This window comes from Anguilla anguilla, chromosome 6 (assembly GCF_013347855.1).
Source record: "Anguilla anguilla isolate fAngAng1 chromosome 6, fAngAng1.pri, whole genome shotgun sequence".
Taxonomy (NCBI): Eukaryota; Metazoa; Chordata; class Actinopteri; order Anguilliformes; family Anguillidae; genus Anguilla; species Anguilla anguilla.
The window spans coordinates 11,164,145-11,179,008 of record NC_049206.1 but is presented as its reverse complement, the minus strand read 5'-3'; the positions used below and the strand labels follow the sequence as shown (position 1 = coordinate 11,179,008).

General features: G+C 42.2%; 1 protein-coding gene across 1 annotated transcript in view; it reads left to right on the top strand.

Moving 5' to 3' along the window:
* Nucleotides 1-14,864, top strand: part of ak5 (adenylate kinase 5) — a 56,569-nt gene that overhangs the window by 5,091 nt on the left and 36,614 nt on the right. The window contains exons 4-6 of the mRNA XM_035423526.1: nt 845-1,017; nt 2,969-3,082; nt 8,032-8,223. Of these exons, the coding sequence (XP_035279417.1) occupies nt 845-1,017; nt 2,969-3,082; nt 8,032-8,223 (479 nt within the window). The remainder of the gene's footprint in view (nt 1-844; nt 1,018-2,968; nt 3,083-8,031; nt 8,224-14,864) is intronic.

Below are 14,864 nucleotides of genomic sequence, written 5' to 3'. Positions count from 1 at the left end.
TAATTTACCACATACCACAGTCTGCCTAATTATCCCCCCACATTGCAGCTTTGGGCAGTGTAGAGTTCATCTGTATTGTCAGTATGTGCTTCAGTCAGTCTGTACTTCAGTCAGTTTGTGATTCAGTCAATCTGTGATTCAGTCAGTCTGTGCATCAGTCAGTCTGTGATTCAGTCAGTCTGTGCATCAGTCTGTGCTTCAGTCAGTCTGTGCATCAGTCTGTGCTTCAGTCAGTCTGTACATCAGTCTGTGCTTCAGTCAGTCTGTACATCAGTCTGTGTATCAGTCAGTCTGTGCATCAGTCTGTGTATCAGTGTGTATCAGTCAGTCTGTGCTTCAGTCTGTCTGTGCATCAGTCTGTGATTCAGTCAGTCTGTGCATCAGTCATTCTGTGTCCCTCTTTGTACTCACATTGCCACACAGTGCAGTGGTTGCAGTCAGGGATACAGTTGGCCCCTGAGCCAAAGACAAAGGGGTTTTTAAAATTTCTGGTGGTTTAGAGTTCAGAACCCGCACAGACAGGGGGCCCGAAGGGAGGGCCGTAACCGGAGTGATCTTTAAAAGGCAGATAGATGCTGGCCTCTAAATATTTCACAAAGGCAGTATGTAGCATTTCACAGAGGTGCAGGCTATTGACAGTGAGCCCGGCTGTCCCCCTGACCTTTTCTCTAATGTCCAGCATCCCGAGCTTTGAGCTTTTGTGCGTCCCAGGAAGAGGTCATGAGAAGGCGATGGTCTCACGGCTGCTTGTGTGAAGTGTAAAAATAACCCCTTTCCTAAGCCCATGACCTTCTGAGTACCCCCCCCCCCACCCCCCACCCCCCAAATTCATGTCCACTTGCAGGTGGGCCAGGCAGTGGCAAGGGCACCCAGAGCTTGAAGCTTGCCGAGCGATACGGGTTCGAGTACATGTCGGTGGGGGAGCTGCTGAGGAAGAAGATGATCCACAACGCCACCAGCAACAGAAAGTGGAGCCTGATTGCCAAGATAATCACCAATGGGGAGCTGGCCCCACAGGTGGAGGTTGGGGGAGGGGGGGGTGGATGGGGTGGGTGGGGGGGGGGCAGGGGTTGGGGCAGGAGATTTGCTGTGTCAAAGCGCTGTATGAGTCACGGGGGCCATTACTGCAGCATCTTTGCAAGGAGCAGCCAATTAACTGTCTGTAATCCGTGGCATGCTGTGCAGTGGGTTGTCTGGATATTGGTTGCTAATGCTAAAAAGGGCCCTGTCCTTTGATTAAGAGTCCTGAGCCCCCTCCCCCTCAGGCTAGCATCGCTGGAAAAGCAGTAATGAAAAGCTGTCTCTGTACACTTACAATGATGCTGCCAGCGCAGCAAAATGATTAATTGGAGGATTTATTAAGAGCTGGGTTGCCTGGTCACATTTTTTAATAAACATTCCCCAGATGTTGTTTTGCAAAAGCGCCTGTTGTTCCAATGTGACTTAGCAGCCGTTCTCTTTGTACACATACACATTACTCCTGCTATCAGGATGTTTATTTTTTTTAAAAAGCTGTTTATTTGGCGTTAATGTAGTCATTACTGTAACCTAGGTGGGTCAGATGGTGGTGGTGGTAGTTTTTTTGGGCAGGGCTGTTTGCTTAGGGAATAAAAGCAGTAGGGTTTGCTTTTTCAGGACTGCAAAAGGCACGAGTGCTGCTTGTTGTTTACAGGTGTCTGTACAAGTGTCTTTTAAATGGTTAGTTGGGCACCACAGGTGTCCAAATTCAGGCTTGCAGAAGGTCCTGTTCAGCTGACAGCTGCAGTGTGGTGTGCAAATTGGTGGATGTGTATGTGGCAGTCAACAAACTCAGCGTCAGTGTGATTAGTCACAGCATCTGTGGAGTAGCTCTGCTATTGAGCATGGGGCATATATTTGGGCACATGGCTGTCCAGGCAAGCAATGTGCCCTCCCACTATCAGTCCCTTTAGGGCATCCGATGGAATTCAGGCTAGTTTGACAAAGTCATGATGTTCACCTATCTTTTAAAAAAATATATCCTTCATTTTGCTTGGTTGTGTATTACTGAAACCACAAAGTCTGTTGCTGCTGTTAATCTGTTGGTTACCCTTAGTTGTAACCACTGCTTAGCCTTTCCTTTGAACAGTGGCCACCGAAAGGCAACCGCACGTGTCATAAACTGTTGTTTTTGACACGTGCGGTGTCAAAAACAATCTCTGTCGTGTCGTTGCCGCCGCCGTTGCCAAATCGACACAGTGTGATATCAGAGCTCTATAGGCATGGCACGTATGAGTCATTCCCCCGGAGCCGAGCCTGCATGCGCCCGCTGAGAGCGTGCATCGGCTCCTCCATCATCGGCGAAGTGGGAAAACCGATTTAGCGGTGATGACAAAAAGTTTCTCACGGACGGGAGAAAGTCCACTCCGCCTGTGTAGGTCAGCAGGACACCAGCTGTAATGCGTTTCGTGAGCTCCGCGTCAGAATGGCGGTATTTCAAATGAAGTAACGACAATATCCGAGCTGTATTGTAAAAGGAGAATAGCAAAAAAAAAGATCGAAGCTGATCCATTCTGGCATAATTCATAGAGATGAATGAAATTCTTCATTTAACCTGTAGAATGTGTGGCTGCTTATGTGGGTGTGATGTCCAGCATGTATTTGCAGGTCATATTTGAGTAATGAATGTAAAAGTTATTGGATAATTTGTGAATATTGCTTCCATAGGTAGCAACTGGGTGATCCAGAAGCATGATACTAAAATTATATTTGCGTCCTACCTATTGTTATCTCTTTTGTGAACTAAGGAGTTAAATTTAAGTTAAAAATATCGCAAATTCTTTGCCATTAATACCAACCCCTAACATGAAAATACTACATTTTGTGCAGAAATCAGTTCCGCAAAATGTTTTCATTCCTTAGCATCCAGCTACATGCCATTTTCACTGATGCCTGAAATGGTATCGCTGTGATTTCGGTGTTTCTGACTCTTGATTGTATTTTCCTTTAGGAAACCACCATAACTGAGATAAAACAGAAAATCATGAAAATCCCGGATGCCAGTGGCATCGTCATTGATGGATTCCCTCGTGACGTCGGGCAAGCTCTGTCATTTGAGGATCAGGTGAGCATCACTAATGGAATGTACACTTTAAACTAATGTATTTGTCCATAGAGTGAAGTCATTAATTAATGGTACAATGGCTGAATAAGTGAGTGAGAGAATGAACGAATGAATGATGTGAAAACTGCATGTGGAATTTTGTTGGATGGCGCCTTCTTGTGAATCACAAAGGGGAACGAATGAACCTTGCTTGACCCTCCAAACATATCTGAGCTCCACTCATGTAGAACATAAATATGATATAACATTCCACCGCTGCTTCTGTTGCACTTCCCACTAATGCCAGGAGAATGGCAATGATACTGTGTATCGAATGGGTAACTACCAGAAGAGCTGGATTTACACTTTGGGGATCTATTCTATTTGATCAGTTTGGGAAATCACTGCTGTACTTAACTTACTGTGCTTTGAAGGCTGATTCTACTTGATGGCAGGTATGGGCGAATCAACTGAACTCAGCGAGCTGGTTGTCCGTCAGGTGAGGGAATTAAGACCTCTGTGCAATCCAGCTTTCTCTAAGGCTTTTTCCCGCACATTGATTTAGTTGAATCTAAGCGTGTGCAATTATTCATTTGTTTCTTACACATTGCCTTCGGCTACTTACAGGCTCATAAAGTTGTGAAACAGACTGAAATGGTAACGGTGGCAGAATTTTGTTTGTAAAAGCAGAGGCCTCGACCGGTTTTTTTGGCGAAAATGTACAGTAATGAGCTTGGATACTGTGTACACGAATCTGTTATCTGTTTCCTTCTGTTTAATGATCCTGGTTTTCGATGTGTACTTTTTTGACAGGGGAGGAATTAAGTAGCAACACCTCTTGAATTATTGCAGGCAGTATTATTGCCCTCCAGGGAACACGTGTGTGCCAGAACATTAAGGCACAGGAGGAGCTGTGAAGCATTACTCAAATGTTGTTCAGACACACATTTGGCAGCAATAAAATATGGAAATACCTTTCATATTCCCTGTTTACAATGTTCTGGCTCATTAAGATTAACAGGCTTTCATTTATAATGACTTGTTATCATATTTATCCACCTATCTTAATTTTCTCAACCACTAGCAAATACAAGAACTGCATATAGTATATACAGTAAATTTGCCATCTTCCAAGTGGACGTTGGCTTTAAACAAGTGTGAGGTCATTATAAATCTTTAATTTCTTCACCTGAAATAGTCAGTCTGTACATAGCCTTGCTATAAGCCAGGTAAAAGCAGTGAAATTCAGAGTGATGGAACTGCCCACATTTCAGTATTTTGGCTCATATATTTGTAAGGAATCCTATCTTATCGAAGGTGGGATTCAAAGAGGAAAGTCAGGTGCTTTTGTAAATGGGCTCATACCTGTTTCAGGCACGTTCGTGAACAGTCTTCCCAGTTTCAGTCTAGCTCGCACGGAAAGCCACGGAATAATTTTGCAGCATTCCCCAGAAAAGTGTCCATCAAAATTGATCCTAGATGAATGTTGTTTATGCGAAAGAATGGAGAGAGAAAAGCGATGAATGGACTGGCCTGTAAATCCAGAATTTATGGAGGGCCTAACATGTATGCTATAAAGGCAGATGGCATGGTGAGGGCCATTGTGTTATTGTGCAGTCTTTTCAAAAGGTATTACCAGTGTAATTTTGAATCCCATTTCATAGTGTACTCAGCAAATTCTGTGGTTACTCTACCGCACCAGGGAATAATGTTCCTCGGGGAACATAAACTGTGAGACAAATATAAGTGCTTGAAAAGCAAGAGGGATGTGTCACGCTTCTGTGAATCACCTGGTCTAGTACAACCTCTGCTGTTCCCAAACAGTTGAGTCTGTTGATGTGACTGTCTGGGGTTGGTGACTGCTTTTGCTACATAGCACTCAAGCTTCTGGTGTTTCACTGGAAAAGCGTTTGATGTGTAGTATTGCTGGTGTCATTAACCAGGTAAGACTGAATGTCCACAGCAGTAGGATTCATTGGGATGCCCCACCTCCCACAGGGTCAGCAGGGCGTGTCTAAGCCAGTTAAGGTTTCTTAGGACGCTGCTTCATTAGTCTGGTCCTTACAACAGCATGCCAGGTACATAGAGTCTGATGGCAGTGAGAGATGCTTTTCCTCCAGTCAGTGGCAGCTCTCCTGTAGCACTGTGCAGCCTGCAGTATAGGTATGTGTAACTCTGGAAGCGCTATTGGTCATTCTGAAGGGGGAGGGGGATAGGCAAAATTGTTTCCCTCCAAGTGGAGCAATGCTTCTTGTTTGGTGATAAACAATAAAATCTTATATATTGTAGATTTGAATGGTTTAAATCATTTAAAAGGTTTAAATGGATGAATAGGATATAATGTCACAAGCTTGTTTCAGTGTACTTCAGTCTAGGCTCTGTTGTATGTGAAGGAGTGCTGAACCATGCATCACAGAGAAGTCAGTGATGGACGCAAATGCCTTGGCCAGTGGAAACGTGAGCCGAATCTGTGCTGTTCTTTCGAGTAATCAAATGCTCAGAAATGGGTGTGAGATTGATGGCTGTCTGTATCTCGAAGTGTGTACGTGAGGTAATTACTCAAAGTTCAACAACATGTTTTTGGTGAATAGTTCCTGCATGTTCTCTGTTAGAGCAGTTTATGAAATCATTAAATACTTTAACCCTGACAGAACAAGATTTGAAGCCCCTGTAGCACAATCCAGACAACTGGCTTGGCAGAGAATCAAGCAGGAAATATTTTAACATGGGGAACAAGATAAACAATTGCACGTAATGAGTCTCGCTTCCCCTTTAAAAGCACAGCCTTTCTAGGTTGAAAACAGCAATGGGAGTGGACCCCAGTGTAACATATGAGAAACAAGGGTAGAGAACTCCCCTCTGGTATATATAACACTACGGCTAAGGAGGGAAATTTTTATTTGTTGTTTACTTGTTATTGCCTTGAGAGAGCAGGCCTAGTTCACTTAGTTTATTCATCACAGCAACCAGACAACCAATTAATGTGCTATTTTAAACCGTACAGGAACAAATACTAAACATAGAGAAAGCTGCATTCGGGGGCATTCTAGACAGTATGTATGTTAGTAGAATCTGGAATGTTGGTTTCCAATCATGGTTAGATTTCTTACTCAGTACGTTAACCTCAACTTGAGTTTTTTTTTTAAACCCTCTAAAAAATTAAGATTGAAAATGTACAAGTGCAAATTAAATTGTAATTGAATTACTGATTACCTAGCAACCATGAGGGGGGTGTGTATTTAGTTTAAATATAGTAACATTTAAATTGTTTTCTGCTTAGCTATTTTCACTTTTTAGGTTTTGACAATCTAAAGGTACACATAAAGTAGTGTGTTTTCAAAGTAAACTAATTTTACTTCATTTTGTTACATCGGATCCAGTGCCATAGGATAGACTGTTTCTATTGAGATTTTTTGTGCTAATCATGCTGAAGTCCCTGGAGTTGAATTTGCAGGTCAGGTTTCTAGATTCCCACTTTTATAAAATCCTCTTTTTTTCTCTTGCTACATCTTGAAATGTGTTCTTAAAAAGGCATTATAGAAATCCAATCTGCGCATTGAAAAAACAAATTGATATTTGTGCATTTAATGAATGTTTGAAAAGTGAGTGTTTTTTTTTCGATTGTTGCTTGGCGGTGGATCTTAATGCTTTTTCATTTTAATCCCCAATTTATTTTACTTCCACATTAAGAATGCCTGGTAATATTTTTAGGCCTGTCTCATCCCTGTCCAACAGTTCGCCCCAGAGAGCATGTTCTCTGAAATACCTGCAGCCAACTGCTGCTTCCTTTCCCTCTGCCATCCACCAGAGGAGTTTATGCAGCTGGTGCAGTCAGACTGCAGGCGCCTGATTGGCCAGTGTAGCAGCCGTGTCACAATGAGGCAGGGATGTCACATTAAACTGAAACCCTCCCTCTTTGGATGATGCGGCAAAAGTTCCAAGGCTCTCTGAATATCATTTAGCATGTAAAAATGAGAGAAAGGGGAAATATGTATGAATAATTTATTAAAATATGTAAGCCATGAAAAGCAGAGACTCAAGGTAACTGTCAGTGCAGTGGGCCTGTGGAAGCAGCAGAGACCTTCAGCAGTGCAATACTGTCAGGATCCAACATCCTAAAACGTTTTTCATTCCAGCCACAGTTATAGACAGTATACATAAATAGTGTGTGATAATATCAATGCATTTATGTGTTTTTGTAGAACAACCTAGGGGGGCCTTTAACTATGCAATAATGCAGTATACACACACTCACACATATAAATAATGTGGTTCAGCAAATCTCGCTGATACCTATGCCTGCGAAAATTTATTGGAAAAAATTAGGGCAGATATTTGGTAACTATGGAAACATGTATTTTTTATTGAGCACAGGTGGCTGCATCGTAGTTGTCTTCCTATTTCTGATTGGTTCAAATGTAAATGTACTCTCACATAGCTGGTGCATGCAGTCTTGTTTCTGAATGTTTATGCCTTCTGTTTCTCATGGGAAAAGGTGATGAAAGAACAAGAACGAAAAAAATGTTTCTTTGGTATTTTTGTAAGAAGCAAAAAATATGAATAAAATCGTGCTATTTATATTCAGTGATATTGTGGTACTGTATTTACTCAATTCTCTCCAGCTGTGAGACTGATGTAAAAGGAATATAACCCAGATATGCTGTATTAAAACACAATGCCTTACCTCTGCAGGAAAATACTTAATATTATTGTGGTTGTCCAAATTTGTGTGTGTGTGCACGTGTGCCTGCGTGCATGTGTGTGTCTGTGTATGTGTATATCTGTGTGTGTGTGTGTGTGTGTGTGTGCTTGTGTGCACATGTGCGTGCGTGTGTGTGTGTACGTGTGTGTGCACATTTGCGTGTGTGTGTATGTGTGTGTGTACGCGTGTGTGTGTTGATCCGAAACGCAGTCGCTGTGCACGGTACTGAGCTCCTGTGTGCCTGCTCTGTCCTCTCTCCCCGGAGCAGATCTGCACTCCTGACCTGGTGGTGTTTTTGGCCTGCACCAACCACCGCCTGAAGGAGCGTCTGGAGAAACGGGCGGAGCAGCAGGGACGTCCCGACGACAACCCCAAGGCCACAGAGCGGCGCCTGACCAACTTCAAACAGAACACCATCCCCCTGGTCAAGTACTTCCAGGAAAAGGGCCTCATCGTCACGGTGAGTCCTGCCAGCCAATCACAGAGAGGGTCAATGTGGATTCACAGGACAGAAGAGGTGCGGCTTTCCTGTAGCTGCAATGCCGAGAATGCGGGGAATTTAAGTCTGAACTGAATCTGCTTGTTTGAAGTGGCATGCTCCTCCTCTGCAAACTGGGTCGTAGTTTGCATTGCATTTTTATTTCAGTTTTTTTTTAGAACAGGCAAGCATTTCATATTTCATATGTCACTGCAATTTCCTGAAAAACCCAGGCAGGGAATGCAGACTGGCTAGAGAATCCGGTCTTCCCTGCGGCATTTCCCAGACCCTTTGTCCATCCGTCTTCTGCCTGCTGAGGTCATCCGTAATTTCTGCGCATGGAGCTGGTTGTCTCTCTGCATCTCTTTCACTCGCAGTAGGAGTCCTGTGGGTTCTGTGTGGTCAGCTGCTGATCTCGCTGAACGCAGCCAAGAGAAGCCGCTACAGTTCCGTTGGCAGTCTCGTTCGCTGGGGAGCGGTGCTGATTTGATCTGGAGGCTTTGGGCGGCCAAGATGGTCCAGATGGAATGGGAGATTTGGCCACACCATCAATCACTGCTGGGGGGCAGCACTGGTGCCCTAGAGTTATTATCCAATATTCAGTTACCGGGGTTGGGATCCCACGGAGGGAATCCAAACAGTGAAAGCAGCTATTTTAGTATTACTTCATGTGGCCCCGTTGAACCAGGCGAGGCATTGCTACTAATTGAAGTGTTGACAGTAGTGCTAATTACACTGCTGTGTTATTGATGATCTCCTTCTCGTTCTTGTTTGGCAAAGCGGTCGTGCGAGGAAGCTGATGTGCTTCCTGTCGCGCCTACAACAGGGCTTAGGCCCCAGCGTTTTGGTTTGCACCAAGGGCTAAAGGGTTAAAGGGCTAAAAAGTGGGACAAAACTGGTATTAAAACCGATTTAACATATTAATAAAAGTTTTTTGTATATATTAACAGATCCATATTTGCAAGCAGAATTAGGTATTAGCATGAGGACAAGGCTGTGTTATGAAATGGTGGATCTAGAGCACATGTGAATGGTAATGCCCTGGGTCACTGCAACTCCACTGGACTGTTCTAGAATTTACTGTGCCATGCTGTTTCTTTAAATGAAGCCAAATTTTGTCACATGGCAGCCTGCTTCTATTTGAATAATTTTAATGAAATGGAATTTGAGGGATTTGTTGGACAGATGAGGTTTTTCTGGACATTTGAATAATGGTGATTGGCTTGTCGTGTCACCTGTTTGGAAAATTAAACTGAGATCTCATCCAGCTGTGTTGTTTTGACAGATTGCCTTAGATAATTCATATTTACAGCAAGCTTACGTTACAGATAGGTAGACATAAAAGCTAACTGCCGGCACAGGTCAAATCAATTAAGCGCAATTACTCTGTTGCTCCATTGTTAATGACAGGTTTTCCCCACAGATCACTATAATGTGTGTAATAACTGGTAGCTTACCAGTTCATGAATCAAATTCATGAATTGTAAAATCATACTAAAATGATTACTTAATCTGAAGAAAATGTATGTAGGAAATGTAGGCATCGGCATGACTAGCCTGGTTACAATAAATTAAAAATATATAACACTTTTTAACTTTAACCATCCCGAGACATAAATATATTACCATTAATACATAGCTAATTTTGTGTTTATTAAAAAGTATGATATCTTCTAGGAGTCATTATGCACGGTTCATTACTCCTCTATAAATAGGTATATAAGCAATACGCTGTTTTTATATAAAATCTCTTCAGTATCACGTGAAAAACATTGGAACTGATGTTGAAGTGTTTTGGCCTTTCTGCATCTCTAAAAAGCACACAAATATGCAGTTGCCAGCTTGGGTCAATTTTTAATAGGCTAGCATAAGTGATTCATTTAAATGTTATGTTATTTTACAGTCAAAGATAAGAGCTCATATTAAAATATTTTGAAAACAAATCTTGAATTTCTGTTCATGCTCAAGTTTTCACTTGAGGCAGTGATTTAGTATTTACATACGTCAGTAAAATAACTTGGATCTCAGGGTTGGCATTCTGACTGGCATTTGAGCACACAGACAGGGGAATGTTGAAGACTGGGATGTTGGGCTCAGTACTGTTAAGTCCTTTGCAAATACAAATTTGGATGCAGAGATGTTGAAAAGGGTTTCAATTCTTTTTTTTGCCATGGAATGTATCTGTTGCTTGTGCAAAATGCCACTTGTGTACATGAAAACATCACTGCGGCTATTTACAGTTCCATTCAAACAACACACAGCACCTAACCCAACATTCATTTATGTGGTAATTATGTTCAGGAAGTAAAAGGTCAAGGGCCAAGTTCATAATTGGATGATACGTTTGTCGAAAGACAGAGTAAATGTACCGGTATTTCTGACATGTGGCTACTTAGTGCCATGCAGTTCCAGCTTTTATCTGCTGTAATCCCAGGTCGCTGATAAATTCCTCAACTGTTGCCCGAGCGTGAACCCTGCTCACGCTGATTTTAAAGCATCTCAAATGATATCCTGGACAGCCCTGGATGTCATAAACTGTGGAGTCAGGATTTGGAAATGACCGTCTTGAATGACAGTGATAAAAAATGTTAAATACTGATGTGATGTCGTCAGCGTCTGTGTAAATTGTGACTATTTGAATGAGGAAGCTGTACCCACGTGCGACTGTTACTGGTGTGGAATACTTACCATAGAAGCTAAAGTTGAAAAGAGCAAATGCAAGTGCACTTTTGTTTGGGAGGGAGGCATTACAAGTTAATTGATCTGTCAAAGCATCCAATCAAATTTCATGCAGCATTGCACCCCTGGCTAGAGAAATGTGGCAAAAGGCAGCAAAGATTGGTGAAAGAAAAATCAATAATAAGTGTTCTATTTTTCAGAAACGTGTGCTATGAATGGCAGATAGAGAGAGAGTGTGTGACTGTGGTAAACACAGATGGGGATTTTTTTTTCTTTTTTTCTTTTTTGTTGTTGGAATGTAGAACGAAAGGTCACAGAAGTCTTATTCTCTCTGTAATTATGTTTTGGCATGTATTATCGGCATTATAGAATACAGTACATGATGACGTGAACGTACTTTGGCTGCATAACGCCCGGTGACATTTCATATTTTTTTTAACATGGCATTTGTGGATATTTCTGTGCTTATTGAGTGTCACGCTTTCTAATTCAGATGCGTAGTACAGTTGCTTGTATATTAAATATTTTTTTGCATCAGCAATTATAACTGAATCTCATTTATACTAGAGTGGAAGGAAGGAAGGACTATTTTAGGTAAATCACTGCAGTGCGGTAGAGTGGCAAGAAAGTCGGTTGTTGTTTTGAGTTCCCTCTCAGCTCTTTGCTGAATGTGAGAGATCATTTATAATAACCTACACTTACTACTCGCTGAAAGGCAGCAGCAAACAAGCGATGTGTCAACACATGTTGTCAGATGATTTTAGAGACTGCTCAAGTTCACAAATGGACTCCATTGTGACATTTTTAAATGGTGACGACCCATTGAGGGAGCATGAAAAAAACAGTAGAATTAAGGTCGCTTCATCTCTCACAGTTCTCTCCCTGTCTTTCTCTTTCTCTCCCTCCACTCCTTTCACTTTCCTCCCTTCTTTCTCACCTCCCTTCCCTCTCCCTCCTTCTCCTTCTCTTCCTCCCTCCTTCTGTCTCCTCATGGCAACACGCTTTGTTCTGCTTCTTTTTTTAATTCTTTGAAAACAGACTGTGTGTGTCTTTGATAGATATATCGGGTTTAGCACAATACAGTCTGTTAAGAAGTGACAACCTTAAGGTTGTTGCAAAATCCTTTTTCACTCGAGATGGAAGATTTATAACAGGTGGATTTGAAAACTTCTATAATTTTTTCTGTATGTTTTTTCCATCCTAAGTGATTTATTGATCAGCCTTCTTAGGAATGGGATGTAAGGCACATCTGATACTACATCCCATTCCTAAGTGGCTGGTCACTTATCAGCTGTCATTGTCATAGTTATCCGGTATGTAGTGAAAGTGTTCAGAAAGCTTTCACATGTAAATTCACAGATCAAGACTGAATACAGGATTTCTATCAAACACTCTTTTTTCCTCAGTAGTGGGACTCTTCATCCCACTACTGAGGAAATGTAGAGCTCTATACACTTTATACAGGTATCAAAATCGAGGCAGTGGGTTTAAATGTCATAAATGCATTATGAAATATTCCGCTTGCTTCAGTCTTTCTGCCGTTGATGAATTTTAATTTCAGCCATGGATTCTGGGCTCTGTTGCCAACCTGGCCTCGTGCAGCGGTGGCCTATCATTTCATAACAGGGGAAGAAACTGCGCACTTCAGTCTTCGTACGGCTTAGTCATGACAAGACTTTCAGAAGAATAGCCTCTCCTAGCAGTCCTCTGTGTTTAGCAGTCTCCTTTGTTTTTTATGTGTGGGAAGAAGAATTAAACAGACACCCATTACTGGAAAACACTTCCCACAAAAGTGTGAAACGGAATATAACACCCAAGTATTTTTCACAAAACAGCGTTTGCATTTTAAAAGGTTTTTTTTGGTTGTGGGGGGGGGGGGGGCTTCAATCTGTGGCTATTTTACCTCATTGACATGACTATGTATGTTTTGTCGCCAATGCATGTCATATATTGGTGGCAAAAATATTTCATATGCAGTGAAAATTCCCCATTTGCTAAGCCTCAGTAGTTTACCATTTGTTTTTTTTATCGACCAGATCAACTCTGCTGCTCAGTTCTGAATGTAGAAACACCAATTTATTTTTAATGATTCAGTTGAACTTGCCTAGAACATCCCCGTGGCCTTCATAACAATACACCAGCATTTGAACAAGCCAGAGCGTACTCCTGTGAAAACACATCAGTCGAATGCCTCATGAATCGTGATCAGCCAGTGCGGTGCCTTCTCTCTCTTTTTAGAACGATGCCATTATTTTGTCATTCAGAGCTGTCATCTCCTTGGAAATTGGTTGGGCACATCAGTTACAAAACTATTTACGCTTTGGCTGAATACAACACTGTGAACGGTGTTTGAAGATTTCTGTCACTGCTAGAGCAATTAAAGAACGGGTGGCAAATGAATACATTCGAGTGCTCCATGAACACTATTAATATCAACCTAGGTGCAGATGCCTACCATTTAGTAATACCTTAGGATTTAAGGAATATGTTGTATTTAATTAAAATGTACTTGCTTTTCTGGGATACCTAGGATTTATATTCATATAATTGTATTTAAGGGACACTGAAGAATTCAAATTATTTGAACCTAAGGGATCATTGAGTTTAATGCAAATGTAGCCTTCAGTGAGTTTGTATGTTTTTGCAGTGTTTGTGCCAAAGTCAAACTTGCAGGATATCTTACATTTCTCTTCATGGGAAAACAATAACCATGCAGAGAAATGTAATCCTATTGCATATTGCTTAATGATAATGGATGGGTAGAATACATATACATATGTGCAATAACCATTGCACATTTGTACATTCTAAGAAAATTAGTCACAGCAATATATTCAATGCATATATAAAAATGACCAGATGCAAAACATGAGTGACAAACCCCCCCCGCCCCCTCCCCCCAGTACACGCTGCCCTCTGGCTCTGGTGAGAAATCTGTGCCGCTTAGCAGCACGCATGCCTTTTATGAGACCAGAAAAGCAATGTGTTCCAGTCCCAAGAGGCATCTCATTTTTTTTCCCACTCCCTTGACTGCATTTCAATTGCGTAACTCTTAACTAGGCTTTATAGCTAATTACCGTTTCATTTGAACCTGATTTTATCTGCTAGCAAGTTAAGGTTCCCAAATGAGTCATGAGATTTAGGGAGGTGTAGGCTCAGCCGCATCCCAGCTGAAGTGTCGGGGCTCCGGTCTCCGATTCTGCTCCCCGACGTCGACGGCGCTCGGAGGTCAAACTGACACGGGCAGGGGGCAGAGCTCTTTCTTCTCTGCGTTTTTACCGTTCTAAAAAAGAACAACCTTTGAGCCCAAGGAAGGCCGTGACCTGGCCCACTTAGAGCAGGACTGCGGGCTGCCTTTTGCTAAGTAGAGCGCTAAAAATGGAGAAATGAGATCAGCTGTCGCGCATCGCTGTCGCCGCATATTGCAGGGCGACTCTCGTGCCCTCCCGGCGGCATCCGTCAGTCCCTCCGCGGACTCTGCGGCATATTCCGAGGAAAATAGGCTGTTGTGCAGAGTATTTATTGGATTGCATCCTCTGACACGCGTTCCGTCGACCACAGATATTTTGAGATTTGCGTATGACAGTGTATCTAGCTGCAATTTGCCGTTTAGACCTACGGCTGGATTCAGTCAACATTTGTGCTTTCACTTAAAAAATAAACGGTTTGATTTCACACAAACACTGTGTAATGACAGGATACCTCCATTCGTTTGTAAGTAAAGGCAAGGACAAATTGATTGAATCTAGAGCCATGTCTGAGATTCAGCCGAACTGCATTGCACATTGCCGTTATATTTGTAACATTTGACTGCCATGCTTCCTTCCCAAAGGGTCTTGCTATTGGCACATGGCCAAAATCATCAGCTGGCAATGCCCAACACTGGAAGTAACAGGAAGCTTTATTTTTCCAGGAGGATGTGCCTCCCAATTCAACACAAATAG